Source organism: Pygoscelis adeliae, unplaced genomic scaffold (assembly GCF_000699105.1).
Source record: "Pygoscelis adeliae isolate BGI_AS28 unplaced genomic scaffold, ASM69910v1 Scaffold457, whole genome shotgun sequence".
NCBI classification, from domain to species: domain Eukaryota; kingdom Metazoa; phylum Chordata; class Aves; order Sphenisciformes; family Spheniscidae; genus Pygoscelis; species Pygoscelis adeliae.
This window is the reverse complement of record NW_008825153.1, coordinates 265,065-291,211: the sequence shown is the minus strand read 5'-3', so window position 1 is coordinate 291,211 and position 26,147 is coordinate 265,065. Positions and strand designations below refer to the sequence as shown.

The 26,147-nt window shown below is 37.1% G+C and overlaps 1 protein-coding gene across 9 annotated transcripts in view; it reads left to right on the top strand.

The window, feature by feature from the left end:
* The window catches only part of PTK2 (protein tyrosine kinase 2), a 212,688-nt gene that overhangs the window by 94,534 nt on the left and 92,007 nt on the right, over positions 1–26,147 (top strand). For all 9 annotated transcript variants that reach the window (XM_009328415.1, XM_009328414.1, XM_009328412.1 and 6 more), the window contains exons 5-8: positions 2,914–3,001; positions 19,462–19,541; positions 21,093–21,155; positions 25,775–25,829. In XM_009328415.1, coding sequence (XP_009326690.1) covers positions 2,914–3,001; positions 19,462–19,541; positions 21,093–21,155; positions 25,775–25,829 — 286 coding nt within the window. The remainder of the gene's footprint in view (positions 1–2,913; positions 3,002–19,461; positions 19,542–21,092; positions 21,156–25,774; positions 25,830–26,147) is intronic.

Sequence of the window (26,147 nt, the reverse complement as noted above, 5' to 3'; positions counted from 1 at the left end):
CGTTGGGCCCGTTGGAGCCGGCTGGGACGGCCTGGAACCGTCTGTGTCCGGCATGGGGCAGCCCTGGCCTCTCCTCACAGATGCCACCCTGCAGCCCCTGCTGCCAGCGTGTAGGCACCCTATACAACTCCTTAGGGCAGGTACACTTATAAACTTATTCTTCTTTGCTTTGAAATAATTGAAAATACCTTGTCCGTACCTTGTCCCCCAGAAGCGCTGTGTGCTGGTATTGTGTCTTGTACACAAACCAAGTATGTAGAATTCCGTTCAGGTAAAGCTGTAGCTTTGCCCAAGAAAGTGGCCTGTGTTAGTTTGGAAGATCCTGAACTCTCCTTAGTTGACTTCACTGATTTATAAATTCTCTTTGCCATGCTAATACCCTTGAGTTGCATGTCAGCCTTCACTATGTATTTGCCAGTCCCTCACAAAGATTAATCAGAACAATAATAAAAAGGTGCATATTTTGTATTAACATTCAGCGATCTGACAAAGTGCAGCTCCAATGGGAAAGGATGAAATTATGTTTTAATTAACCGGGAGATACTGCAATATGAATAACCAGTTACCCAGTCAGACAACTATCGGGTCAGTCAACTTTTCTTTGCTCAAAAGTTGGATCTTCATTTTTGAATGCTCTTCCTGCTTACTGTTTCAAGCAGTGAGGCTTGGAAGGTGATGTGGAAACTTGCTGCCACGGAGAGGAATTCGGATCGAAACGGATGAAGGATGAGGAGAGAACAGCAGGAGAAAGTGCACCTGGGAAACGATGAGAAATCAATAAGGACAGTTTTCAGAGAACAGTGTTGGTTTTAATCTTAAAACGTAGAAAGACAACTAAAATGCATGGGATTATAGAGCCAAAAAAAATGCAAGCAAGTAGTTTTTTTACACAGATTTGCTTTGTTCCATATCAGTCTCTGCAGGTGGTGTTCAGTGGTAGGTTTGAGGGGATACGGCAGAAGCAAGCGATAAGGGAGGCTTTGCTTTTCTGTTTCTGGACACTGTTCGTGCTGCTTTCTCTCCCTAGCACTTATCAATGCCTGCAGGTACAATTTGGCTTATACCTAAAATCTTAGTGAGTAACTAGATACCTCCTATGTATCATGAAATGTAAACGCTGATCAGCAATACGAGGTGATTCTGTGTGCCTTCTCAATTAGAGTAATTTTTGAGAGTTTGTCTTAACTGTGACTTTGAATCTTTTTTTTGTTTATACATGTCTGTGTCGTCATATCAGAGAATGGTTTGGGTTGGGAAGGACTTCTAAGGATCATCTAGTCCAAACCCCCTGCCATGAGCAAGGACATCTTTCACTAGACCAGGTTGCTTGAAGCCCCATCCAGCCTGACCTTGAACACTTCCAGGGATGTGGCATCCACAACTCCTCTGGGCAACCTGTTCCAGAGTCTCACCACCCTCATCGTAAAAAAATTCTTCCTTGTGTCCAGTCTAAACCTACCCTCTTTCAGGTGTCCTCCACCTCTCTTCTATATCCTACAGTCCGAAGACTATTTTTAGTTTAGGAGCATGTTTTCTGTGCACAAGAAGACTCAGCATGCATTTTCCTTTATGAAATAAACCTGCCATACTATAAAAAAACTTTAAGTATTCCTAGTTTGTATACAGTGTGTATGTGTGTGTTTACAGTTTCTAAATGTTTTCCTTATTTTAGTGATTTCTAATAGGACAATGATTTCAAAGCAAAGAAGAATACTGGAACTTCTGTTTTTAGTAGAATCATAAGTGGCAGTAACTCCTAGTAACTTTTTATCAATTCACCGTATAAATCTTGATTACAGGCAGCCAAATCACTTGCTGAAAAGAAGTTCTTGTCCTGCTGCTGAAACTAACAGATTGAAATGTTGCAATACTTGCTCTTACCATCATGAGTAGATGGTTAAATATACTTATTTTGGGGAAGGGCTGTAAAGAGTTTTATACTTAGGATATGCTGTATTGGCACACCCAAAGGGATGAGGACATTTATTATCAGAATTTCACTGCAGGAGTGTGTTAGAGGAGGAAGCATGCAGTGTGTGTCAAACATCACGGGCTGTTACTGCAGGACAAGCAATAATGCTACATTTAGGGATTGGAAGCAGAAGTTCAGTGTTTGAGAAGGGATACATGTTTGGTCATGGATCAAGGCTAATTCTGAATCTCCCTCACTCCGTGGTGTACTATTAACTTGAAAAACATGACTGTCACGTTGAAAACTGGTTCATTCGGCTTTTGCGTGCATCTTGATGATGAAGGAGGAAGTAGGAAACCTTTTTACGGAGAAATCCCTTTAAAACCTTTGGAACAATTCAGAGGTGAATATTGCAGCACTTGATCAGAGAAGGAGTGGATTCATGTTCCTTGAGTAAGCCCTTGTTTTGTTTGTAGGATGTGGCTCCCTGGTGGGTAACACTGGTTACCACTCTTACTTGGAACAGTGGGATCTGTGTTTTAAGTACCATGCTTGTGATAACTAATGATAAAAGCTGTTGCCAGGGGGTCATGTTGGTGGGTATGGAGCTCATCTGCTATCCTCACCTAATTGAAGCCTCCCTTCCCATGGATCCGGACCTGATAGCTTATCTGCTATAGACAAGATTTTTTTTCAAGGTAGGATTTTTTTTAGCATTGTCTTGATGCTTCAGTCCTCACTGAAGCTTTGAGAAGGCAGCAGGGTTTTATGTTTGCTTCTATTACAAAGGTCCTTTATAAACATCTTTATGAAATGTCAGGTACTGCATTCCAGTTTAGTTCTCTGAGTAGTCAAAAGAGGAAATTTCCCCTTAGTTTTCTGAGTTTGTTTCGATTTTTATCCTTATTTTTGAGAATGTTTGAAGACGTCTTTTATTTGTGAGGAAATCTCAATTATTATTTTTGTCTCACCAGCTTAATTCTCTTTTTCTTGCTTTTCAGATATGAATTGAGAATTAGATATTTGCCAAAAGGATTTCTAAACCAGTTCACTGAGGACAAACCAACTCTAAATTTTTTCTATCAGCAGGTATGTTCAGTTCTACTACATTTTCTTTTGCTGGCATCAATTTGGAAAATTCTGCCTTTGTTTATGTGGATAACATATTACTGCAGAAACAGAAATTGGTAAAATTTAAGGTTGTGATTATAAAGCAGAAGGGGCACGAAGCCCATGGCATCTTTCTCCTTGAGAAGTGGTGAGGAATATTTTCCAAAGACAAGGTAATTCTGCAGTTGTCGTCTTAACTCAGATAAAATTTACTGTTGTTCAGCTGGCTTCTTATAGTTATTTTACACTTTATTAGATTGTTGCATTTCTTTACTTTTGCAAGTACAAATAACCGGGCAATTTCACTACAACCATGGAACGTTTTTTCCACTCATTATTAGGTTATTTTCTTGATTTGAGTATCTCTTACTGATTAGTAAAACTGAACAATAGTGAAAGTTTCTATAAATTAAGCACCTAAATCTTCATTTTGTTCACCTAAATAATTTTAATCTGCTTTTTGACTGGCAAGCTCAAAGTAAAACTTCTTGGGGTTATCTTTTAGAGGAGTCTGGACTAGAACAGTTATAGTATTCCCTAACTTCAAAAATCCATGCATCTGTGAAAATTCAAACCTGAAGTTACTTATTTGCTACATGTTAGGTGGGTCTTTCCCAGTGTCTGGATGGTATGATGTCTATATTCATATACTGAAATGCTGTTAGTGCTTAACAAACAGTTTGTGTTGCTAATGGTGACAAGTTTGTGAACCAGATATGTTTTTATGTCCTAGTTTTAAGCAATACTTTATACTGCTATATGGAGGATTAGTTTTAATCTAGATTATTTAAAGGAGTCATTTTATGTAGGGTTGTCATGATAGAGATGGAATGAGGTAGGAAAGAGAGGCAGGGGGAGAGGGCTGGTTAAGTCAGCTGAAATGGCAGAGCCCAAGAACTACACCATCAAAGCTCTGGAGTTTTGTTTTTGAAATAGGATTTTTTTTTTTTTATTTTTACCTGATGTGTTTTGTTCTGTCAAAGGAACAACAATATGAAGTGCTGATAATGTTACTCAAACCCCACAGGCTCCTACCAAGGAAAACTATTCCCATGGACTACTACTCTTTTTGTTGTGTCTCTGCCACATTCAAAAATATCCTGATCTTAGGTTGGTTGCTTGGGGCATACCATAATTCTTGAGCAACATCCCCTAAAATTAGGATATAACTGGAACTGGTCCAAAGCATGGCACTGTTCTGCCCTTGTGAACAGACACGTTTGCAGATGAGGAACCAGCAAACAGTAATTCTGAATAAATTTTCTTTTTGGTTTCTAAAAAGATGAAAGCATAATCCTCCCCTGTGTCCAGTACTTCAACTGAAAGCAGAATATAGAATTAACATGCTCATACTAATTTCTTAAATGTCTTCTATCCTTTATTGTACACACACACATATTCCTGCCTTAGGTAAATGCCTTTTAATTTTTTTGATGTGTGATGAAATTCTTGTATTGATGTATGATGGTGTTGACTTCTGAGAAGACAATTCTAGTGCAGTGCTTATCTGGACTTAGCATTCTGGTTTAACTAATCTATGTGATATGCTTGTTTCAGCCTAAAAACGTCTGGATTTTGGCAACGTTTTAGTACTGCCAGGGGTTCTTCTAGAAACAAGAAAATCATGTTCCTTTTTACTTTAGCAGCAAGTGACTTTCGTCATACTGGCTTTAAACATAGGAGATTTGTGTTTTCCATGATGCAAAAGTGGGTGATGAGCTCCAAAATAATTTCCCGAAGTCCATCATTTACCTATCCAAGAGCTGGGAAGCCTGCAGCGTTCTCTCATTTGTGCCTCAGAGAACTATTTCTTTCAAGCAAGGAATTTAAAATGCCAGAGGAATATTTTTTAGCATTTTCTGAGAAACATGGTTTTACTACATTTGTGGAAATCATTAGAAACAGATACAAATGGCTCAGAATAGCAGGAAGGCTTATGAAGGTCAGCAGGAGCTGATATGCAAGGATGACAGCTGTGTGTATCTGACAATGCCCTGAATCCTAGTTCTGTCATAAAATGAAAATCAGAGATTCTTGTCTCCTTCCTCTGCACACCATACCATTGTTTTTTCTCTTCCCCTTTCTTGTCCACCTTATCGTAAGGTATTTCTAAATCCAGTTCTTCAAAAGTCACTGTTCTTTGTTCTGGGGTGCTGCAAGGAATTTGGGTCTCCGTTGTCATGGAAATCAGGTGCACAACTTTTCAGAGCTGTCATTCTCTGTCCATGATTCTGTTTTACTCCATAAGTCTCACTTGGCCTCTTGAATAAATTGGGACAATTTCTTTTATCTGGTAAAGTGTTAAGGCAACCCCACTGACTTATGAAAAGAAGGCAGGAAAAGAATTTGAGCAATAACGCTGCATCATAAAACTAGACCTAAAACACAGGGGGATGTGTAAAAACAAGGAAAGATGATTTTTCACATTCTGTTCCTCTCTCATTGTCATTCCCACAACATTTTAACCTCCTGTGTTGCTAACCACAGCTCACCCTTCACAATCAGACACATCATGTTGTATATAGGCAAGGACAACAGAATGTACATAAATCCTACATGCATACATAGATATCTTGAGCTTTCTGCACAGAAATAACTGTTAGAGATAATGAACGTAGGACCCAATTACAGAATTTTAAAAAAATCCAACAGAATAACACTTCCGTAATCAAATTGGCATTTGTCGTTGTAAAAGTCAAATACGTTGCTGTCTCGTGTGTTATAAATGAGAAAAAAAGATTTCGAGGACCAGATGCTGCCCGTGACTATATTTTTCTTTTCAAGATGAGGCTGAGAACCTATTACTAACTTGATAACATCTAAACAGATGTTGTCTGACTTATTAAAAATGTACAACATCAAATTAAAAAGTTCATGGAGAAGGAAAAGAAATATGGTGACCTCTGTCACCCATGAATTGTCCGTGGATTTTAGAAATGTAATTGTTTTCTTGAATTTGAGTTGCAGAGCAGCAGTATTGTTGAAAAAGAAGCTGAAAGTTTGAGTAAGTGACTGAATCCTCAAGTGACCTTCATCTTCCAGAAAAGCCCGGAACATTTGTAAAGATAACGAAATGTTACCTTAATTGCTGTCAACAGACGCAGTTTATTCATACAGTTAACTCAAACCACAATTACCAGGCTGTTAAACTGAAAACTGGCACACGTTTGTAACTTCACATGCATGACTACTCGCATTCACTTCAATGGGTGCATTGCCCTGTATAAATTGGTGGAAGCATTTAAGTCTTCTCAGCTTGGACTTAATATGTGAAATCGTCCCCCCCTTCTTAATTTTGACTATTTTAAGGATGCTGTGACCTTTCTTTCGTTTGGATATTCTTTATTTTCAAGAAGAAATCGAGAACCTGTGACCAGAGCTGTTTGTAGCTTGACGTACAGCCGTTTGTAATCAGTGGCGGTCATTCTGCCATCTGCAGTGGGCGTAAGCTGTTCTAATTGGAAGTATAAAAGCAGGGCACTTAACGAGACTTTTCATAAGAGTGCCTCTGGTTTGCAGTCTGTACAGCACAGGATTAAAATTCGCGTGTGTGAGGGAGGGGAACCATGCAACTTGTTTGTAACATCAGAATTAATCATACTAATATTGATACCATGCAGTTGGTCGAAGCATCTGTGTTTCAGGCTGTGCTTCATCTTTGAGACTTGAGATGGGGGAGAGGCTCATGCTTAGGCCATTCCTCTTGACTGGAGGAGTTCTGTGTTCAAGACATGTCATTTTACATGCCAGTTGAGAGCTCTGATCAACAGCCTAATGCTAGAATTGTGTCTTTTTTTCTTACTGGCCTGTTTGGAAGGTGTCAAATATAGTGGATGACAGGTCTTCAGAGGTGTCTTCTCCTTTTTTCAGGAAGTGGAACATTTAGGTGGTGATATTGCACTGACTGTATTATTATTCCTCTGGGCCCAACTGCTTACAATTTCAGCTGAATTAGGCAAATTGGATCCCATCCAGTGTTGTTTGAATTGTGAGGTTAAAGTATTAAACAATCCGGAAACACCAGATACATGGTTGTCTGCACAGTTGGCAGATGCTTGCTGCATGGGTTTTATGTGCCAGCCTCCAGTTGTGTCTTGTTGTATTGTATACCCAAATCTGAGCCAAAGTGAACTCTAACCCCACCCCCAAAACCTTGAACATGAAGTACACAAGATTGCTGAGTAAAAATACTGTGAGTTAATTTTTATCAGTAAGTAACCTTTTTTTTGTTCAGTGGACTGTTTTGTAAATCTCAAAAGAATAAATATATCTATCTTTTGTATGAATTTTTACCATTTGTTAAGAAAACTTCAGAGGAAACAAGCATAAGGGTACAAAAGGAGAATTAAAAATTGGAGTTTTTTGAGTAATGAAAATTAGACGTCACATTTTTCTTGTACTTTTTGGGAGCATTCCCAGTTGCTTTAAATAAGTGTTGGTGAAATTCACCGCAAGTGTCTTCCTTTCCCTCTATTCCAGTGATATGGCTGTTGGGAGGTGGATAAAGGGGGCAGGCTTCTCTCTCTTCCCTTAATAGCTGAGTGATGAAGGAAAGCCATATCTCACATCAAGATAGAATACAGCTTTTAAAAACATTCATATAATGAGAATCAGACGTAAGCTACTTGAATTGCCTTCCTTTTATTGTGGGACAAGAGCCTGCACACATTTATCCTTGAATAACGTGTTAGCCCCCAGTAATTGGAGATGGTTTATCCCTTGATGAAAAGGGAAAAAGCATCTGTATGAGAGTGGGGGGGGAACCAGCTCTTAGGCATCAGCTGTTCCATTGTTGCTGCCCTTGTGCTTCAAACAGAAGACTTTTAAAGAAACTTTTGGGGTTTTCTTAGATTCTGAAGAACAAGAAAAGGTCATGTTTATCGGCGTAGAATTTTTCTCTATGCTGCCTCATTTAGCCTGCAGTGTGGAGCTGCCCAGGAGGTGTACATGTATATAATAAAGGAGACCACAGGACTGGACCACGTTTTGGTTTTGGTTTTTAAAATGAGCCAAAGTTTGTGTAATGCACGAGAGAAGGAATTGCAAGCAGAGAGAGGATGATCTCAAAGTTGGGGCAGGTGAATGATGTTCTTGAAAAATCGAGCTGAATTCTGTGCCACAGGCATTCTGTGTTTCACCAGACAAGTACAATGCAGGTTCATTTTCATACGAGAACTGTTTTTTAAAAAGAGGAAAAAAGTAATACTTGTTTTCTTCTAAAAAAAGAAGAAAGAAAATCCTCTAAAGAAAGAGGAGGCAAAGTTTTTTGTGGCAAATGGCACTTTTTTGCTCTGTCTCTCTAGTGTCTGTGAAGACAATATTGACACTTAAAATGTATTTCCTTAAATAAAAATTCTCTTCTATATTGTGGCAGATAAATACATCATACAAATTAAATTATTTTTATAACACTGTCCCCCACCATGTAAGAAATCTCAAGTCCAGGCAATTACTGTAATAACTTAATGATTAAAGTTTTATAAGGCTTAGGTGCATAAGATATAATTTGAAGCGCAGGCTGGGAATTAGACTCTTTAACCTAATTAAATAACAACATCTCTTACAGCTAATAAAAATAGGAGACCTAAAGCAAATGACTTTGACAGGAAAAGCTTTGAGGAAAATCAAGGACATAGGGAGAAAAGCTGGCATTGTTTGTGATACTGGCAGCCTGTTTAAAACAAAAAAAAAAACCAAAAAACAAAAAAAAATCTTTTCAGGCAGAGTTAATGGTTGACACATAAACTGTGCCCTAAAGGGAAGTGGTAATAAATGTAAGAATTGCCTTAAAAGATATTTAAATTTTTTTTTTTTAATTATAAAAGTATAAATCAAACTGAACATCACCTGCCTGCTCCTTACAGCCTGTAAAAGTAATTATAAGTGAGATATCCTTTACAGGGGTCAGTTTCTTGAAATTGCTGAAATTCACAATTCCTCATAAAGTACTCCTTTTTTAACTATGAAAGTTGATTTACACTCTCAAAACTATGCTGACCTTCTTGTTGTAGATCTTGCTGTTTGTATTGTTGTGTAGCTGCTTCGGTATCTCCCAACTGTTCTGTGTCAAATGTCTGCTTTCTGTTAGCAGGGCTGTATGATAGGAATGTAAAACATACTGGTACTCCTAAATACCTCTTAAATAGTCAGCCAAGCTCAGTTCAGAGAAAAATGGCTGCTTTGATTTAAAATTTCTGCCTGTCAACCAGAGTGGTGAAAATAGCGCTTGTGGGCTTTCTTGAGGTCATATGTGAATTACTCTTAATTCAAGATGATAAATTTAAAATGCTCAGGACAGGTTTCCATGTATTGATGCGTGGATATGACTTTGTTAGTAATCTCGAACAAAATGTTATTCTGATTACTGTATTAGGTTGTATACAACATCAACTCACGTTGATGCTTGGACTCATTTGTTCTGGAAAAGCAAAATTCTGTGTCGGAGAGAAGTATAAAATTAGCTGTTAGCAAGGCATGCTTAGTAGGTTGAGTACTATATGGCTCCCAAGAGTATAGTCCTACTTTATCGAGATCTGAGAGGCAGCAGTGTATATTGCAGTGACATCTGGAGATCGGCCCACTTGGACAGAAGGGATCATTTTTAGCCATTCTGTCCCTAACAATGCCTCGTCAGAAGTTGATTTTCCCCCCCACCCCATCTCTTAATGCCCTTATTATTAACAGAGGAGCTTCCAAAATTAGTTAGAGATGTCAAAGTTCACCGCTGGATAATACAGAGACTATGACCTTGGAAGACGAAGAGGAGGCGCAGCTGAGGGCAGATGGCAAATGAATGTTACCCTGATACTGAATCAGTGCTTTTAACTCCACTAGAAAAGGCCAAAGCCTTAATTTTCCCTAATGTAGACTTATCTTCTATAATAAGTCTAATATTATCAGATGGGTAAATAGGGGTGGAAACACATGTGTTTCCCTCCTGTGCATATTTTTAAAACTACCATTATGATCGTTAAGGTGGCTCCGAAAAATACTGATGACATTAGAAGCACGCTTTGGGCTTTTGTGCATATGGTACTCATTCAGAGCAGATGAGGCACAAGTCTTTGAGGGTTAATTTTGCATAAGATTTCTGAAGCTGTAGTAATGCGGGTTGGGACCCTACTCTTCCAAGCTGATTATTCTGATTCTGTAGTGAAGAAAAATCAGTGTCCTACAGGAATCTGCTGTTGGTAAACGAGGGTGGACTCCGCTGTGAAAAGCTGGAGGAGCCATCTCCTTTTGCAGTTTGATTACAGGTATAAGTAGTTATATAGGGCGACTGTTCCACATTCAGCTAATGATGTATCTGTCCCAGGGTACGCTACAGCATTTCTGTGATGCATTTAACACTACAAGACAGATTACAGAATATTTGAGATAATTATGTCTGATAGGGTACCACAGAAGAGCTGTGTCATGGATTGTGGTGGACTTGCATGTAGTACCTGCTGCAAATGTGGAACAAAATGCAGTCTGAACAGGAGTACTCTGAACACAGAGCAACTTTGTTCATTTTGAATGTGAAATTGTGGGGAAAACAAATGTGGTATGTTTCAGTCATTGTCTTGGTCACATAAGTAGTTGTTGAAGATCAGCTTTTCTGACAGATACATTCAGGTATTCTGGACTTCGATGTTACAGAAGCTGGAATTTAAGAGTTGGTAAATCACGGGAAAAATTTCACTGGAATTTCATAGGACCGATGTCACTAGAAGTGTTTTGTGTTAGTGTAAAACAAAGATCCTGATGAGCAGTTTCTGTGGCGGCTGAGAGTGAGCTATTACATATGAAAAACAAACACCAAAATACCTTCAGGTATTAGAAACTTGAATGATTAAAAGCAGGTGCTAGAACACACCTGAGCTGTTAAAAAGGAGAATAAATAAATAATTATTGCAGGTACAGGAAGGTTAAGAGGAAGGTTGCGTTTGTTAATATAAATGCCACTAACTAAGCACAAGTACATAATTTCCGAATATAAAAAACACCAGCTAAAAATACCTGGATAGAACAAATGGATAAGGGGAAAATGGCGTAATGTGAATCTCTGTGTTCCATGCTTCGTTAAGCTATTATAATTACGATTCTTATGCTACTTAACTAAATGGAGTACAGAAGACATTTTGTTTCTTTGTTTGCTTATCTAAATATCTTAGGTGTTGTGGTGGTGATTTTTTTTGGTTATGCACTTAACTCTTTAGGGGGTACTTAATCACTGAAGTGCTGTTTAAATGCAGTTTTGAAAGCAATGCCAATTTGAAAAAAAATAAAAAAGGACTAAGTTGTGTAAGTAGGTCATAGACATTGAAAGTAAAGCAAGAGAAATAGATTGCTTATTTTTAAACTGTCCTCCTGAAAAATTAGAGATTATCCCGTGGGAAATTTCTTGGTAACATTAAATGAGCTGGGAAAGCCAGTGTAGCGGCTAATTATTGGTTTCGCCCTTTTTGAGACACCATTTGATAGTACTGTTGCTAAAGAATTTCCACAGTAGTTACGCTTGAGAAGAAAACTCAATAGAAAGTTTGATAATTTTTAAAAATAATTTCTAAGGATATAAACAAAATTAAACCTAAAATATATTTTTAAGACACAGCAAGTAGGTTTTTTTTAAATCCCTAAACTCCTGGTAAACATTCGATACTAAGTTCAGAATGATTTTACTCTTGTTCTTAATAAAGAAATTTAAATCCAACGTGGTGTTTTTGTGAACTGCACTGGCAAGATGGCTTGTCAGCCTGGGTGAACATTTTTCTGAAATACTGCAGCTGCATAAAAAAATTGTGTGCAGAAAAATGAAGCAGATGGCTTTTGAAAGTAGCAGCTGGTATAGAAAATACGAGGCCTGTGATAGATTTCTTCTTAAATCATGTGTGGTAGCGTAGGGCTATTCTCTAATTTCTCCGTCTTCACAAACATGGGCTTTCCTCTGTCTCCAGTTTTTATTTTAAATTGTACCAGCTGGAATTTGCTAGCCATTTATATAGCTAGGAAAGTGCCCATTATTTCCTAGTAAATTTTGAGAAGTTAGAAGTTACACCATCAGTTATTTGCCCATTCAAGTAAAAAAGCAAATATTTTAGAAGTCTGACATCAGAAATGAAACTGGGCTTTTGTTTGCGTGCCTGTCTTCCTTGTGGAAAAAGCTTATTAGTTTATGGTTCAGTGTTTACCTCCTTTCTTTTCTTGTGATTTAAGAGCATCTTTGAACTTTTAATGCTCAAAAGACTAGAGACATAAGAGATATTTTTTTTGTTCGGGCTAACCAGTGAAGAATAGTGATGAAAAAAATATTTTAAAATATTGGTGAGAATAGAAGGTAAATAAACAAAAGCTAATTCTTGCTGAATATCAGGACATCAATACGTCAAGAAATACATTGTGGCATGGGATTATGTTGAACTTTGAAATTCTTGTTTATTATAAATACTACTGCCCTTTCTAAGCATGTATTCATTGAACACAGGTAGTCTCTGTTGGGGTGTGTGTGGCAGTTTTGTTTCACTTTTTATTTTATCAGGACACGTAAAAGACGTCTTTTTTCTACCTCCGAGAGGTGCATGTATGCTTGGCGTTCATGTTTTCCACATATTGCATCCTTCTTTGTAGCAGACTGTTCATAGTTGTCGTGACCAAGAAGTTAACTACAAATGTGAAGCGTAGGTCACACTTTGATTCTTATTCGCCAGCCTGTGAACGGGCAAATGCAAGTACAGTTACTTCTTCTAACACTGACATTGTAGTAGTACTCATCCGGAAGCCTGAAGTAGTTTGCATTTCCATTATACCATGTTTAATGGAACTTAAATAGACTAATCCTTTCCCCCTCCAAAGCGTACACCTGCTTGATTGTAAATCTGATTTAAACTTGTTAGAACATTTACAAAAAACAATCCGAGGGAAAAGGTGCTTGAAATCAACACTGCAGTTTGCAGCAAGAAATTATTTTTGTCTCTATCCTCCTTTAAACTGTTTTCCAATAGATTTTTCTCTGCAAGTTCAGATAAGCACATTCTGCTAGAATGCAAAATGGGTAAGTAAGTGGAAGCAAGTGTGTTGCAAGCAACATGAACCAAAGTGATTCACTTAAGACATAATATTTTGGGGGTTTGATTGTTACCAAATAAAAAGTGTGTAGGCTTTTAGCGATATAACACTTGACTTCATAATCCTGGCGTAAATCTAAGTGTTTGCATTGTTAATCTTTATGCATTTTTATTGCTAAAACATTGTGACCATGAAGTATTTGAGATGATTACAGGCTTCACGTAGTCTTATCACTGCCAGAGCATCTGGTCTCTAGTATGTGGTGTAACTGAAGTAATGCCACACAGGTTTAGCAGGAGTACTTTAAAGGCTTTGTTGGGTTGGTGGAAATCAGTAAGGGTTGCTGCTTTGCTGTTTCTCATTTGGCCAGTTGTTTTTTTTTGGGGTGGCTTTTTCAAAACCAGGTTTGTGTGACAATTATATAAAATGAGTGTTCTCTTACAAACTAGGTAAAATCAAGTTATGTTAAATAGCGTCCTACAGTTTTTCCTGATTTAGCCTTTGGAGAGATCCCATTCTGAACAATTAAAATGGGGAGCAGAACAACAGCAGTGGTACTTGATCTGCTTGAAGAGTGTATATATCTTGATGATGTACTCTTCAGCCTTCCTCCAGGCATTGCATAGTGTTAACTGAACTTCCAAGCCATAAGTAAAGGTCTGCGCATACCACCGAGGAGGGCAGTTCTGCAGGTGTAACATGAGCTCACAGGTAACAGTATCTCCAAAACCCACAGATCAGGAAGAAATTTTTTACGCTGAGGGTGGTGAAACACTGGCCCAGGTTGCCCAGAGAGGTGGTGGATGCCCCATCCCTGGAAACATTCCAGGTCAGGTTGGACGGGGCTCTGAGCAACCTGATGTAGTTGAAGATGTCCCTGCCCATGGCAGGGGGGTTGGACTAGATGACCTTTAAAGGTCTCTTCCAACCCAAACTATTCCATGATTTTATGAATTCATAGTAAACAGAAAAAACTGGTAGAATTCTTTAGATTTGTCAGAGTTTCATTTTTGTTTCTTTGTATGTATATAGGCTCTATGCTCTTAAAGATAGGGCCTTTTTTCTCTTAAACAGACCAAAAAATTTCTCATTTCTCTCATTTAACTATATTAACAACAACAATAATAAAAGTAATAATTGAGCAAACACAAAAGACTTCTAGGAAAACTATTCAATTGCCCTGTGGCAGTGCACTTAATTACCATTAAATTATCTTTTGCGTCTCTTCCATTTAATATTTGTTCAGGCTTTTTCCTTAGGAGGTTATGCAGCTCATGCTGAACCTCTTGCAAAATTCTTATCTAATCTTTGCACGAGCATTAGTTCATGCATTGATCTAATGCCATCTCAAAGAGAATAGTCAAGTAAAATTAAAGGTGATAAGAGACGTTCTCATTAGTATTCTGGGAGTAGAAATTGAATCTGCTTTCTTTTTTTCCCCCCCCTTAGACTTACTGAAATTTAAAGAAGAACGTGTGTGGACAGGTTTCTGAAAAAAAAGCCAAGATAAAATTAATTCCTTCTATCAATTTATTACCTTTGCCATCCATAATAGGACACTGCTCAATCTAATTAGACCACAAGATTATGGCTATGGGCTTCCTGAAGCTTATAATCTCTTTGTATACCTTCTAAAGTTTAAACACAAAAATAAATAGGTGTATATGACGTATATGCAGTGCTTTATGATAATCAAGTGCAGCTATTAATTTTGATGAGGATGTCATGACTGATTCTGTGAACACTGCTATTAGTCACTTGTAGACACTGAAGGAGGGTATTTTTTTCTATGTTTTCATCTCATTTCTTAGGTGGATAAAGGCATTATGTAGTGAATTTGAAAGACTTGAAACTCCATGTTACTGTACTGAGGAACAGAAACAACACACACGCAGACCCCCACACAATAAATCAGGAAGGGAGAGTCTCTGTTGGCTGAAATGTGAGGTGGAAGGAATATATGTAGTTTACTCCACCTTTATGAAATATCTGTGTCCATCTCTTCTGGACTGGGATGTGCAAAAAAAACCCCTTTTTTCTGCTTGTCACACTAACAAAATTATGCAGTCAAGTAGGCAACTGTCTGCTTGCAGCATTTTGGTGAAAATGTCTCACTTTTGTCTTACAAATAAGCTGAGAATTTTCACAATACTTCTTTTTTTCCTTCCAAATTGTTGGGATTGGGAGGGTTTTTAAAATTTTCTTAGTCAAGTTCTGGTGCATGTAGTTGCAGAGTAAAACTGGGAAAACATGAGTGGAATTTGTGAAAGCTCACAAGCCGGAGGGCAAGAGGAAAGAAACTCCAAACTTCAAATGTTTGGGTAATGTTGCGTATTTATTTATGGAATAGTAGTTACTTGAGGCTAGCAGCATTTTAAAATATGTTTGCATGAAACTGTAGATGTTCTTAAGCTGTTTAGTTTAACAAATTAAGTACTTCAGTACTGGGATCTACAAGGCAATGAGCTGTGAAAATAAATGAATGCAAATTTGATCATAATATACTAGTAGCCTCAAATTAGCATAGTTTCTGCAATGGGAAGTTTTACATGTCAGGATTGAAAAAACTTTACTACAGTCAGTTCTTCTCGGTGTCTGAACGCCTCAAGGAATAGGTGGATAACAGCTCTGAAATTTCCTGGTGATGCAAAATTATTGAAATGGTTTAAAAAATTGAATGTGTAGTTTAAAAAAAATTAAATATAAGTGAACTGGTCAATGGATATTTGATTTGGGTAGACGTAAGGCAGGCTAGCTAATGGATTTCGTGAACAGGTATGTTAGCTTTTTAGGTGAAATAACTTGGCCTATACATGAAGGTGAATTCTCAGAAAAAGGGTAGGAGTATGAAATGAAAACTTGTAAAGTACGATTCAAGTTCATTAAACCTTCAGTATGGATGATATAAACAAGAAGTAAATTGATTGTAGTTTCTTTTAACTTGATACATTTCTGGAATATGGGCATTCATACAAGAACTGAACTCACATAGAATTTGCATTTTCAGTTTGTTTCTTACTTTTCAAATATCCTCATGTAGACTTGGGGACAGAGAGTACTGTTCTGTTGTTTGCCACAATGGGTACTGCAGAGGTCATTTGTGGTAGTAACCTGGGAGCCTGAAAATTACATTCCTGATTTAAGTGCTCTGAGGTTGGGTCTGACAGTTTTAATGCAGGACAGGTTTCATATCCTTACTGATGAACAGAAGTTCTAATTTAATTTTCTGTTTAACTTACTACGTTGTGCCATTTATGAAGGCATCTAGATGGTAGTTCTGTTTTAAAGTTAAACAAAACCTTAGTTATAGAAGATTTTCTCTTAGAGAAATACTGTACCATTACTAACAGGTGCAGTTCTGCGGTAGAATGAAGAGTAATTGTAAATGGACGCTAGTTGACATAAGATACTACTCAAAATCTCTGCATTTTTTGTCTTGTTTCCAGAAGTGCCCTTTCCAGGGAAACTTCTTCCCATTTTGACATTTGATGATACTGAGCAGTACAGGCTGGTCAGAAATGCCCAAACTTCTGGATTGCCAAATTTCTTGAAAATGTCTCCAGACGTTGTAATGACTTTGAGTACAAGAGAGATCAAGCTTCTGCAGAGAGTCCAGTGAAAGGCCACAAAGATGATGAAGGGTCGGGAGCATCTCTCCTGTGAGGAAAGGCTGAGAGAGCTGGGACTGTTCAGCCTGGAGAAGAGAAAGCCTGGGGGGACCTTATCAATGTGTATAAATATCTGAAGGGAGGGAGCAAAGAGGACAGAGCCAGGCTCTTTTCAGTGGTGCCCAGTGACAGGACCAGAGGCAATGGGCAGAAACCGAAACATAGGAGGTTCCCTCTGAACATCAGGAAAAATTTTACTGTGAGGGTGACCGGGCACTGACACAGGTTGCCCAGGGAAGTTGTGGAGTCTCCACCCTTGGAGGTACTCAAAAGCCATCTGGACACGGTCCTGGGCAACCGGCTCTAGGTGGCCCTGCTTGAGCAGAGGGGTTGGCCCAGATGACCTCCAGAGGTTTCTTCTCTGTGTGATTCTGGGTAATTCAGATGGGAAAACTCTTCAGTCACTTCATAACATTAGGCAGTGTTTTATACCTGATGCTGAAGAACAGGACCTTAAATTCCCCCTGCAGAAAATATTCTGCAATGCCTTCTTTGCCGAGTCTTTCAGATGAACTGAATGTATCTGCCATATCTCATAAATAAATAGATAACATGATATGTACTGTAGATATGCATAATATGTGTGGTCATGTAACTGACAGTTCTCTCTAATTTATACATGGTTGTTTGTAAATGATTTCATAAATTAGAAGATGTTTCATCCATTAGAGCAATGACTGTTTGCTTGGCTAGCACATAGGACTGCACTTAGGGACCTCCATGGTTTTGAATGAAAATACAAAATCAAAACATCTTGACTTCCTGGAAGATGCATCTCTCTCTCAGTTTATATCACTTACAGCCATTGTAATTACCAGATATATAGGGTCTGTGGTTTTGGGGAACTTTTTTTTAACCTTTAATCAGATAAATCTTTGTCACTGTTACCAGAAAAACTCAAATAGAATGCTGTTTCACATGAGAAGTTATTTTTTTAATTGTAAGTACAATAAAGAAAAAGATAATTGTTAATTCTACATATTTTAATTTGTGTATTACTGCCATGGGAATACAGAATGACTATTTCCATATGTGTATACAAATTGCAAACTACATGATGCTGAAGGACAATTATTTCTTCTCCTGTCTCTCTCATTAGTATTTGTAGGAGTTGAATTGAGAAAGAGTTAAAAGCTTATTGTTTTGTCATGTTGAGTACCTGGATGAGTCCAAATGCAAGAAGCTTCCTCTTGATGTTGCAGCTATTGTCATAATTCATATTCTCACTCTTTCACAGTTTATCGTATTTCTTCTCTCGCATCTTTCAGTAACAAATTACAATTTTTCATGGACTTCATAGCTAGGAAGGTCTCATGTATTTGTTGCTTTGTAGTCTAGGGCTGGATCCAGCTGTCATTGGCGGTGAGGGAATGCTGTGGTACAGGCTCATGTGTTACTGGGAGGATGCTGACTGGAGAGGACCTCCAGCTGTTGAATCTGCTGCTGTACTTCCTTATCTTTTAAATTATGTATTTCATAGCAGTAGCGGTTTGAAATAGTTTTTTCTTAAAACTTGTCATCACTCAAGAAAACATTTCGTGAAGTGTATTTCTTTCATAATGTATAATGTATAATCTCATCTTTGAGTTGTGGAGTTTTGTGATATTTCAGGACTTTCTGCAACTTCAGGATCTTAGGCTTTAGGATCTCAATAGCAAGTTTATGATTTCATAAGATAGAGGATAACATGAGCCATTAAAGAAAAGTTGTACTTTGGTAGAGATACGTTAGTGGTAAAAAAAGGCTGTTGCACAGAAGACAGGATTTGCAGAGTTAAGTTCTTCAGCACTGGTTCTGTTCTCCCATATTGTCTTTTTTTGGTAATAACTGTACAAATTACTTACTCCGATATGGTGAAAGTGTTACCTAAAAGCTAGGCTTGCTGCCTACATCGATGTTAGTAAATAAAACAAGTCCAGAACACGTGATGAAGCTTTGACCCACCGTAGTCCATCTTGTTGAATACTTAGCATGCTCTGCGGTACAGCTTTTGCATATGCCACTTTACCACTCTTCTAGACTGTGCCCAAGCACCGCTGGGGCTTGTTGCATGCCAGCAGTGGTCCAAATACACTGTTTTGGCCCAACCGTCCTCTTCAGGGGGGATGACCATTTGGCCATAGCATTTGGCCTCAAGGTCAGAGCACACTCCTTGGCCTGTTTCATTTCCTATTGTAGGTGGTAACCATCTAGTTACACTCTTTTTTCTTCTTCTTGCTAGTTAAAACGTTATTTTAAGTCAGCGTGTAAAACGATTTTCACATACTATTCTCTTTACTTACTGCTATTTTTATTTTCACAGTAATGCATGGACTTTTGTCTGGTTTATGTGCATGATTAGATGCACCTACAAAATTAAAAGCTGTTGACCAAGATGGTTCAAGAATACAGCATACATTCACATATCTTGAATGCAGATGCGACCATCTGCTCAGCCTCCTGTGAAGATTTTGATTGTATTTAATAAAACATAGGTAATATTGATGTAGATAAGGAAATTTTTTTGCCAAGTTCATTGCAGTTGAAATGGGTTTCTTACAAAAGTGGAGCTCGTTTGTGGAGAATATGAACATACCTTCTTTTCTCTCTTCATGCACTGAAAATAGTCATTCCAAAAACCTAAACTTAAGACGTATTTATTCTGTAGTTATTTGGGCAGTATTTTAGTCTGTATCGGCACTGAACTGATCTTTCTGTGATGCGTACCTACTTCTTTTGCTGTAGGTGAAAAATGACTATATGTTAGAAATAGCAGATCAAGTGGACCAGGAAATTGCTTTGAAACTAGGTTGCCTTGAAATCCGGTAAGCTGATAATTTCATTTATTATTCAACATGTTTCTGACAGAATATATACATTAATTTTGAAATTGCTTATCGTTCATTGATTTCTGACCAGTATAGCTGAATAAAACATTGTAAGACTTTTTTGCCATGAAGTAGTTTGAAGAAAAACTGAGTAGACTGTATTGTAACCAATTTCTACTGATTTTTAAATTAACATTAATTTTAAAGTTTTAATTAATTACATCTTGATACTGCCTTTTGGGTGAATTCTTCGTCTGAATAATTCAAAGGCCTCTAGAGTACAGCAAAGTATACTTAAAAAAACTAATGCATCTGTGGTGTTATTTAGCAAATGGTCTGGTCATTGTGCATATATAAATCCTTCAGCTAAAGAATGTAATTAAAGATAAATGCTACTACCTTCCCTCTCTGCATTTACTCAATTTTTAATGTGCTATTTTCAAATGATTAAATCTTAAGGATTCTTTTGGGTGTTTTTGGTGTTCTTGTCAAATGAATAGACAGCTGGAAAATAAAGATAAATTTATCAGATTAAGAGATCCTTGAGAGAGCTCCCAGCACAGCTTTTGAAATGCATGTTTTGGTTTTTGCTAATTTATGGAGAATTTCCAGCCTGAAACATTTGCTTTAGTTATGCTATTGTCTCACACAGGGAGATTAGGGAAGAAGTAAAATTGATAAGAAATTAATGGCAAATGTAAACTAGTTAGCAGAGAATAAAAGTGTCCTTTGAACAGTACTTTCCAAAATAAAACAAAATTTAGGCTTATGAAATTGCCTAGGTATCGTAGGAGAACCTGATGTCTTTGCTATAAGTTTTGCCAGTAGCCCCAGAGAAAAGAATTCTTTGTGTAACTGCAAACTCCTTACACACAAAATTGTTGGTGCCTTATTTCAAAACATGTAATGAGTATAATAATCCATGATTATTTTGTCAGTCAAGTCCTGCTTTGCATGGTTCTCATGCTGTGGCTCTTCAGAGCATTTTCATGAGGTATTTCTAGTACTAAAGACTGCCTTACCATAAGCATTACTAGTCCACTTTCTCAGTGAAAACAATGATCCCAGCCCTCTCCCAACAGCAGCTACTCGTTTGTGATTTATTTATCAATTTATTTTTTTATGTGAACATGTCTGGATTGAAACGTTTTCATTTGCTTCCTCTGGTTCTTCCTGTTACATGCACAGACACGAGTGCTGTTACAAAGGAGGGAGATACTGTTGGAGGTAGAAAGGAGCTGCTGAAGGGCAGGTTAGATAACTTCTTTGGTAGAAGTGTAGTTAAGCTGGTTTAAAGTGGTCCTAAAATGCAGTACTGCTATAGTCCTGTGCAATGTTCCATACATAACGTTCCATACATGAAATTATTTTGTAAAATAAAAATCTGATCTATTGGGGTAGGAGAATAATGTACTAATGTTTATATTTGAATTCATTCTGCCATGTTTTCTAATGGTAAGTCTCTGAAAGATTTGACTACATTGATGTTGTAGTTTTAGGCTGGATCATCCAATAATTGTCACTTTCAAATATTTTTCCTGACTTCAGGAGATCCTACGGAGAGATGAGAGGCAATGCATTAGAAAAGAAGTCCAACTATGAAGTGTTAGAGTAAGTATTGTGTTCTAGCTTGAGGTTTGAACTGTTTCTTAAACAGGAACATAAAATTCGGTTCAATAACCGAACGTTTCTGTTGTAATTTTTTATTCCACGAAGTTTGTTGAGATCTTTGAGTGCTTTAATATAAGAAAAGGATGATGAAACCTATCAAGGTATAAGAAGTAGGAAGAGCACCTGTTTCCCTCTGGTCCAGGGAAACAGGGTTGCGGGTGTTCAAACTTGACCATGAGGCTTATTATGATTTTTTGCAATTTTGCTAATGTTTATGGGTTCATCAAGTCTAGTTCTAAGGTGATTTTGTTTCTAAATGGTTTTCTGTGCATAGCTGCGTTCTTCGGTTGTGACTCAATCTGTGGTAAAGTTTGAGTTACTTGAAAATGTTTGTGTTATTGTTTTTTCTTCTGTTTGCTCAGTATGCGGATTTCCTGAATTGTGACCTTGCAATTAGCAAGTTTGTTATTTATCTATGTATCACAAATATTAAGAAGACTGAGAAGCATCATTATACTGAAAGTATTTTGGTTACTTAATCATGTTGTACAGTAGATGGCTTCAGTCCAAACAATCCAAAGTCCTTTAGAAGCTTCAGGGCTTGAAAGCTGGTTTTATTTGTATTAATTTAGTGGAACAATGTTTCATACATACGTACACCAATGATCTGCTCTTCACTACTGATTATCTTTGTGAAAAGGTGCTGTACAGTTTAACATAAAATTGGGATAAAAGGTTGGCGTAGAGTGAAGTCTGGTTTTTATTTTATTTTTAATAAAACACGTGTGCTAGCTTTTAGAGGTGTGAAATTAGAGAATTTGGAGGTGGAAGATGAGATTTTTCATCACAATAAGTTCACAAGGATTTTTGAAGAAACTATATGATTTTAATAGGAAAAGATAACTTTAATGAATTGCCTGCTTATTTATATAGTGCCTGCTATTTATATAGTGCTCCTCTATATGTGCAGAATTTTTAAAGCTTTGGTTTTGTCTGAATTATGCTTTTTTTGAAGGACTTCAGTTTTCTGTCAGTAGCCACTAGTAGAAATATCCTGGTTGAGGAAATGCATAACAAAATGAGAAAGGACTAATAAAGATGAACAGGATGAGCAGATAGACAGGGCTAAAAGGTGACACAAAAACGATTTGAAAGTACTGTGACCTGGAGCAATTCAGATCCCACGTCATCCTCTTTGGGAAAAGGGAGCTTTTGAGTTACAGTGGTTGCAGTTTACATATGTTCCAGCAAGAACTTGAGAAAGGTATTTTTAAGTCAGCAACTCATAAGCTACAAACATCAGTAATTAGGTTAACAAGGTTGGAAACAATGAGACAAAGGAAACAAGGGTCAAAACAGATGACACATAGTATTAATTAATAATTGTAACAGGTGAGAGTTCCTGGAGGACTCAGCTTGGGGCTGCTTCCAGTTTAACAGTGACTTGTTTCTTTCAGTGCGTGTTTTTTCCAAGCAGTAACTGTTTTAGTAGGAAATAACTTAATTGCTGCTGTGAAAGACAAAGTGAAGCAAAACCCTGATATGCAAAATCCAACAGCTTAATGCCATGCAAAATTGGAAACGTAGAATTGTACACGTCAAGATAATTTTTAATTTTTTTTTTTTTTTCTTGAGAAGCAAAATGTGTTTTGTATGGGATTTAGCTGGGAGATATGAAGGATAAAAGCACCTTAAAGTGGCTATAGATAATTATAAGCTAGTAAGAGTCTGCAAGAAGTGCCAGCGATCCCCAAAATGTACTCATTCAATCTTACCACCTTCATAGCCTATAAAGGTTTATCTACACAAGTAATATTTATTTCTTAAGTGAGGCTTTTTGTTTTGTTTTGGGGGTTTTTTTTGCTAGTTTTAGTACATCAGGAGGCACGTAACCAGCTGAGTGCAATTTTTAAATGGCACTTTTGCGTTTGGTGTGATTGCTTCTTGCCTGTCTTTGTCAGATGTCTATTTGATGTATATTCGTCTTTGATCAGATTTTTCATACAAGAGCAAATCTGGATGGGAAATGGTAGATAGAATCAAACTGTTAAGTAGCCTTTAATAGTTGGGCCTTCATGTAATGAAAGAAGAATTTTTTCATAATAAATGTGAAGCCTGTTAGCATGGAACAGGGATAATTACAAGTACAAAAATGGGAGCTATATGAAGGAACAGCTGCAGCTACAATTTTGTAAAAAGCATGTTAAAGTCTATTATGTTAATCTAACATTACTTTTTTGTTGTAACTTCAATTGAGATGAAAAATAGAAATAAAGATATATGTTGCCTAAAGCTGCTTATCATTATATGACAAGTGGTATCATCTATCTGTAGTTGGTATTTTTTTGAAGTTTATACATAAAAAAAATAAATTTACATTTAAGCCCACAAGAAGATGGAGTAGATGAGGTTAAATACAAAGCCTAGTAGAACTGTATGAACCAGGATCTTGCTACTAATTATCTCTTACTGGCAATCAGAAAACAGATGTCTGAGTTCTTCATCTGGAGGACTGAGTTGGTGTGTATCCCAAGTTGGCCGTTTTACTCCCCCCTCCCCCGGCAGTGCAACTGAGGAGGGAAGGGAAGAAGTTTGTAGGGTTGTGTGTTTAAAACTGTTTGTATGTTCCAATTTCCAATGCTTATTCTCTTATTTATAGGTACCCAGAGTTTATTGACCATGGCATTAAATCTGTATGCTTCTTATGTTAAATTCTCCTCCAGTAAATAAATTTGCTGTCTCAGTTAAACGCAGGATATGCTTTATTAACAAATTTTATTAAGAGTTGTGTTTCGTTGTACTCTGCATAAGAATTTCTTTTGAATTTGTTACATACAGACCTGTACAAAAGGCTACTCTACAACTCTTCTTAATAACAAATTGAATCAGATTGTTGCAGCCATGTGCTGCAGTACTGTTAAAATGAGTATTACTGGAGTGATGTAGGGTGCTTCATTTTTGAAAACACCATTTCTCTCTCAAATGCTTAACACTAAACTAATATATTCCTTGTCAAAATGTCTTTGCATGTTATTTAGATGGTAATAGTGTGTTAGATTTATTTAACTGTGTGGGATGATAAACCGCATATAATTTGCATTTGAGTAGAAATCTATGAAAGGAATTAACATTTATGAAAGTTTTATAATCTTTCAGCTTACTGTCATTGCACAGATGCCAGTGTTCGCTGCTGCGCATGAATGTTCTGCTCCTCTTAGTTGAGGGTCTTTTTAGTATGTTTTGTGAAATTGTATACTACTTGTCTTTAGAGAGCTTTAAAAATACCCTGTTTTATTATTTTGAGTAAGCTTTTCATATTAACTTTAATGTTGGCTTTCTTCTTGCGCCATTAGGTAGCAGTAAATATGTACTGTGTATCTCAGGCTCACTAACAGCTTTTCTTTTCTTTTCTTTGCCAAATGTAAGAATTCCAGATGTATTTCTGTTTATGTTCAAAGCATGCAGTCATGGAAAGCTTTCTTTCATACTCGTTTCAGAAGCAGATAAGGGTGTTCGTTTAAAAGAGATTGTAACCTCTTAAATTTAAAGGAAAAAGATCAGTAGCGCCTTCGAGAGGCAAGGATATAAGGCCTGTTCCTATTTACATTTTTCTTTTAGTTTTTCCTTTTCCATGCAAATTTGCTGCTAATACTATACAACTAGTTCACAGTCGTTCAACATTTGATATACCTGGTTGTATAATGGTCTCCTTCTGCACTAACATATCTCTGGCAACTTCTCAGGCATCTTTCTTGAAGCTAATGTTTAGTTGTAGTGATACATACACACATCAGACATAAGCTAGGTGCAGCACATCTGAGCCACAAAAATATTTAATCCTTATGGCTCTGGGTTTCAAACTAGGGCTGCAACCCTATTTCTAAGTGTGAAAGTGAGCTTGATGTAATTCAGTTTGCAAAATCTGAGGTCACAGATTTAGGATCTTGATTTACAGATGCAAAAAGTGAGATTGCTTGCAATAAAAAGCTGGGAATTTTAATGTTAAATGCTCAGTATGGGGAAAAAGTGACTGTAGAAATTAAAAAAACTTTAATTATAGTGCTGCACAGGGTAAAACAGTAGTGGAACAGCAGTCAACATGCTTACTGAGATGGTATTATGAGAAGTCCTTTATATTGTATCCCCTATTCAATTCTGTTAGATGTTTATTACAATTTGCCATTTTCATGTTGTTCCCTTCTCACCTGACTACATGCTTTAAGAATATTTTTTCAATATTCTTTAAATTATTAAAACATGTACAAAGAACAGTTTTTATTCTCAAAAATTCTCTGTGCCCAAGCCAACATTTCAAATAATACACTTTCCACACCGGGTACCTGTTGTAAATGCAATATCCTTTTGAGTTTAAACTAGAAGATACTGCTATCCCGCACTTGCTGTGGAGTGGCTGTGGTTAGCATTTTAATGGTAGTGTGTTTGTTACTCTGGGATTGTCAAGGACCTCACTATGAAAATCATTTACTATATTGCATGTGCTAGTTAGAAAACTAAACAAAACAAAAACAAACCCAAAACACCACCCTGAAAAAGAGCAGTATAATATTGCGCAATGTTTTTTATTTTTTATATTAATGCTGTGTGTGCTTTTGTTTCAGGAAAGATGTTGGTTTAAGACGTTTTTTTCCGAAGAGTTTACTAGATTCAGTGAAGGTAATTATAGTTCCAGTCAATTGTATACTCCTTAAAAAAAAAAAAAAAAGTCAGAAATGTGAAAATTGCATTATCATTTTCACCGTAGAGTTGTAAAGGAATTCTGTGCAGTTGTTCTGTCTTGGTGAAAAAATATGAAAGCTATCTTACCAAATTGGTAGGATATAAATCCCCATAGCACAAGTGTGCAACTGGCAGAACTAAGATAGTAGTGATTTACGTGGCCTTGCTGAGCTACTGTGAGAGGTGCACCTCTACCTTTCAAACTTTGTGGCCAAAAGTTCAGAACGAGTCCTCAGATCTTGTAGTATCAAATAA